We start from the raw sequence: 3519 nt of genomic DNA, 5'->3' as shown, positions 1-3519 counted from the left end.
GCGACGAAAAGTTTAAGAGCGCGCCACGCTTACACGGTTAAGCGCAATGGTGTGGCCGCGCCATTCGGAAGCCTCGGCCACAGAGAAACAAGACCCCACCCCACGTCGCTTACAGCTTGCTAAGTATCCCCCTCGCCCTACTCGCATTCTTTTTTGCCGCTCGGAAGCGGCGGCACGTCTGCGCGGGAAGGAAATGCATTTGACGTTTCCTTGATGAAAGTCGAGATATGTCGTCAGACTCGAGCCAGCCGTCGTTTGCGGTCAGCGCGCCTCCTTTACGAGCCCCATCATTAGGGTGCGCGTCACCTTTTTTTGTCGATGCGCGTGGTATAACGGTGCTGTCCACTTCTGGCACGTCCGAGGCACCGAACCCTCACTATCTGTCAGGAAGGAAACTGGGAAAGCATTGCCGAGCAGAGTGTGGCGATGCAATTTTTGACGGGGAACGCTTGGAGAGGTGGAGAGCCGCCGCACTCTAATGCCGGGTGTTTGGAGTCGTAGGTCCTAAAAAGGAGGTAGCGGTTTTCGCAGCACCTATTTGAAATGTCGCTTGCTCCTCCAGGTGTTGATTAGAGGTCGAATGATTTTCCTGTAACTTCCCCTCGACAATCGGGGAAGTAATGCACAGAGGAGACATGATTGGAAAACGTAAAATAACAGACAACATACTTTATTTGTAAAGCATTTCTTATAATACAAACAACGTAACAGAACACCGCAAAGAAATTTCGTGGCAGGGAAGACAGACAGGACAGGGGAGCCGGAAGGAAGAGCTGTGTCGTCAGGACATGGAAGGCACGAGATAGAGACGAACATTGCGGCGACGTTGAGACAGAAGGGTGGAAACGAACAGGGGGGGCGTGGTCAGCAGGGATCGCCGAGAAGTAGAGAAATACTACTAGACGAAGAAGGGAAAGCCAAAGGAGACGGACAGGAAAGGACAGCCTAGGTGGGGACGATGGGGAAGACAGGTCGTTGTGCGTGGCCAATCTTGCAGCAGCAGCCCGGGAAGACGGAAAGGAAAAGAAAGTTCCTAGGAGGCGGCACAGGTGTGGAAAAAAAGTGGTGGAAAGACAGACAATCTGCTTCTTGCGGCGGGGCGCGGCGACGAACGCACATCACACCGGTGTTGTCGGAGGCGGCGGGGCGGAGAGACGAACGAAGAAGGCACATAAATAATAGTTATAGTCCTAACAAGATGACACATAATTTAGTGGTAGCCGTAGCCGTGGCCGTAACCGCCGTGGCCGTAGCCGCCATAGCCGCCGTGGCCGTAGCCTCCGTAGTATCCACCATAGCCGACAGCAACGGGAGCGGCAGCGACAGCGACCTTAGCGACGGCGGGGGCAGCGACGGCGACGGCGGGGGCGTGGTAGGTGGGGGCGGCGGCGACGGCGACACCCTTCACGGCATGGGGGGTCTGGTAGACGGCTCCGGCAGGGTGGGAGGCGGCGGTTCCGGGCTCGTTGGTCTTGACGGCAGCGCGGAAGCCATGTCCGTCAGCGACGTAGTGCACGCTGCGGTGACGGCCGTAGGAGTCAGTGAAGCTGTAGGATCCGACACGGTTGTTGTGGGCATCGGCGACCTCGTGGCGGCTCTGGTGGTTGCCGTGTCCGTCGTTCACCTCGTAACCGAACTTGTAGGGCTGGGCAGCCTGCATCATGGGCGAGGAGACAAGAACACGTGTCAGCGGGGCATTGCTCCGTGCCCCCAGAGCCCTTGTTTCGAATCTACCTTCCCTTGGTGATAGTTAGATCGCTTGGTGACGCACCATTGTGGCTATTTTGTCAAAAGCTTATCTACAAATGCTGTTCTTTGTTATCGGCGAGCCAATAGCTCAGGTTCTTGTGATGTTGTTACGTAATTTAGAATTCTGCCCCCTCCCCCCCACCCTCTTTCATCATCTCCTTCTTGTTCATTTACCTCCTTGCTACTGCGATCATTTATTAGTGTATGAAAATAAAGACCAATTACTTTAAACTACAGCTTGTTCTAGTGCATTGATCCGGTTAGTTTCTAGCTATATAGCATCAAAACTTCGATACCTTTCTCAGCCTCTGATATTTTTGGAGTCTGTATTAGGTTTTACACATTTTACGAATATTCCTCAAATATTTCTTTTTCTCATCGACTGCTGACTGTTTGGCGTCTAGATGCTTCAACCTGCTCATGTGAGCTGTTTGTTGAGGTTGTCACTTACATAGACGTCCTGGACAACGGCCTTGGCCACAACGGGGGCAGCGACAGCCTTGACGACGGGGGCAGCAGCAGCAACAGCGACCTGTCCGTATCCACCGTGTCCGTAGCCGCCATAGCCGCCGTAGCCGCCATATCCTCCATAGCCACCATAGCCGCCATAGCCGTGGCCGTAGCCTCCAACGGCAACAGCGGGGCCGACAAAGCCGGCGTAGGCGGCCGAAGCCAGAGCCAGGACGAGAAGCTGCGGGAGCAGAGGGTGGAAGTTAATATGGTACTCGGGCAAGTTCAGAACGCTGATAAATCGAGTGCGGTAATAAGTCGCGCCGTCCCGTCCTCAAATATAAAAAAAAAACGAAGTAAAGCTCAATCCCTCGATACAGAAACAAATAAAGAGGTTATTGCTTTCGCCGGGCTATTCTCCATTATCCGGATGTTTGGGCATGACGTAACTTAATGGGGAGAAAGGGGAGGTTAATTTAGGATATAGAGGTGCCATTTTGCGCTCTCTAAGGGAATGCAAGAGGGGGAGTATCAAGTTATCTGCCGCCACCAATATGTCGGACTGGACTATTATTTAGCCGGGAGGGGGGACAGTCGTCCACATTGTCCCGGAGGGGTGGGCCCTAAGGGGGATATGGCCGGAACAATGCCTGGCAGCGCACACTGGACGAGCCACCACCAGGCATCCTTCCTTCGTGCTGAGGGCTGGGATCAGCTGACGAGTACGGGTACGGTCCGTTGAACGCGATTATCCATCCAGTAGTGGTGGTGGTGGTGGCAGTTTCGACGCTGGCGTTATCCTGCGGCTACCGCTGGGGTAGAGCCGACCGAGGCACAGAGACGCATGTGCTTGGGTTCCCTACCTGAGCGAACATGGCTGTTTGCGAACTGCTGACCAATTCGAGTGTGCCTCTGGTCCGGCGTCCGGCGGATTTTATACCAGGCGCGGGGCCTGACCTAGATCACCGGAAGGTCTGTCCTATCGTCGCTGGCCGCCGGAAGAGTTAGGGGCCGGCCTCGCCCAAAGACACCCTTGGAGAGTGAACGCGCGCTCGACGCCGCCGCCGCCGTCGGGGCGAGGGGGGTGGCCGCTCGGACAGCGCCCGCCGCTGGACGGAAAAGAAAGAAAGAAAGCAAAATCGGCCGTCCAATCTATCTGGAAGCAAAATGGAACAATTGGCGGGTCCTGCCCCTTTCGCTAATCTCTCCCTCGCTTCGCGCCGGACTTCGTGGCGTGGTCGCTGCACGAGTGTGCATAACTGGGGAGCGGGTGAGCGAGCGCGGTTGTCCTTTTCAAGGACGCAGGGCGCCTTCCTCGCG

The 3519-nt window shown here is 55.5% G+C and overlaps 1 protein-coding gene across 1 annotated transcript; it reads right to left on the bottom strand.

Moving 5' to 3' along the window:
- Nucleotides 1-654: 654 nt before the first annotated feature.
- On the bottom strand, nt 655-3221 carry LOC135903547 (adult-specific rigid cuticular protein 15.7-like). The gene is made up of 3 exons (XM_065433856.2): nt 3063-3221; nt 2201-2440; nt 655-1654 (listed from the first exon to the last, which is right to left on the bottom strand). Exons 1-3 carry the CDS (start codon nt 3072-3074, stop codon nt 1211-1213), a joined length of 696 nt encoding a protein of 231 aa, XP_065289928.2. The 5' UTR covers nt 3075-3221; the 3' UTR covers nt 655-1210.
- Nucleotides 3222-3519: the final 298 nt, after the last annotated feature.

This window comes from Dermacentor albipictus, chromosome 1, assembly GCF_038994185.2.
Source record: "Dermacentor albipictus isolate Rhodes 1998 colony chromosome 1, USDA_Dalb.pri_finalv2, whole genome shotgun sequence".
Classification (NCBI taxonomy): domain Eukaryota; kingdom Metazoa; phylum Arthropoda; class Arachnida; order Ixodida; family Ixodidae; genus Dermacentor; species Dermacentor albipictus.
This window is presented reverse-complemented; position numbering and strand designations above follow the sequence as displayed.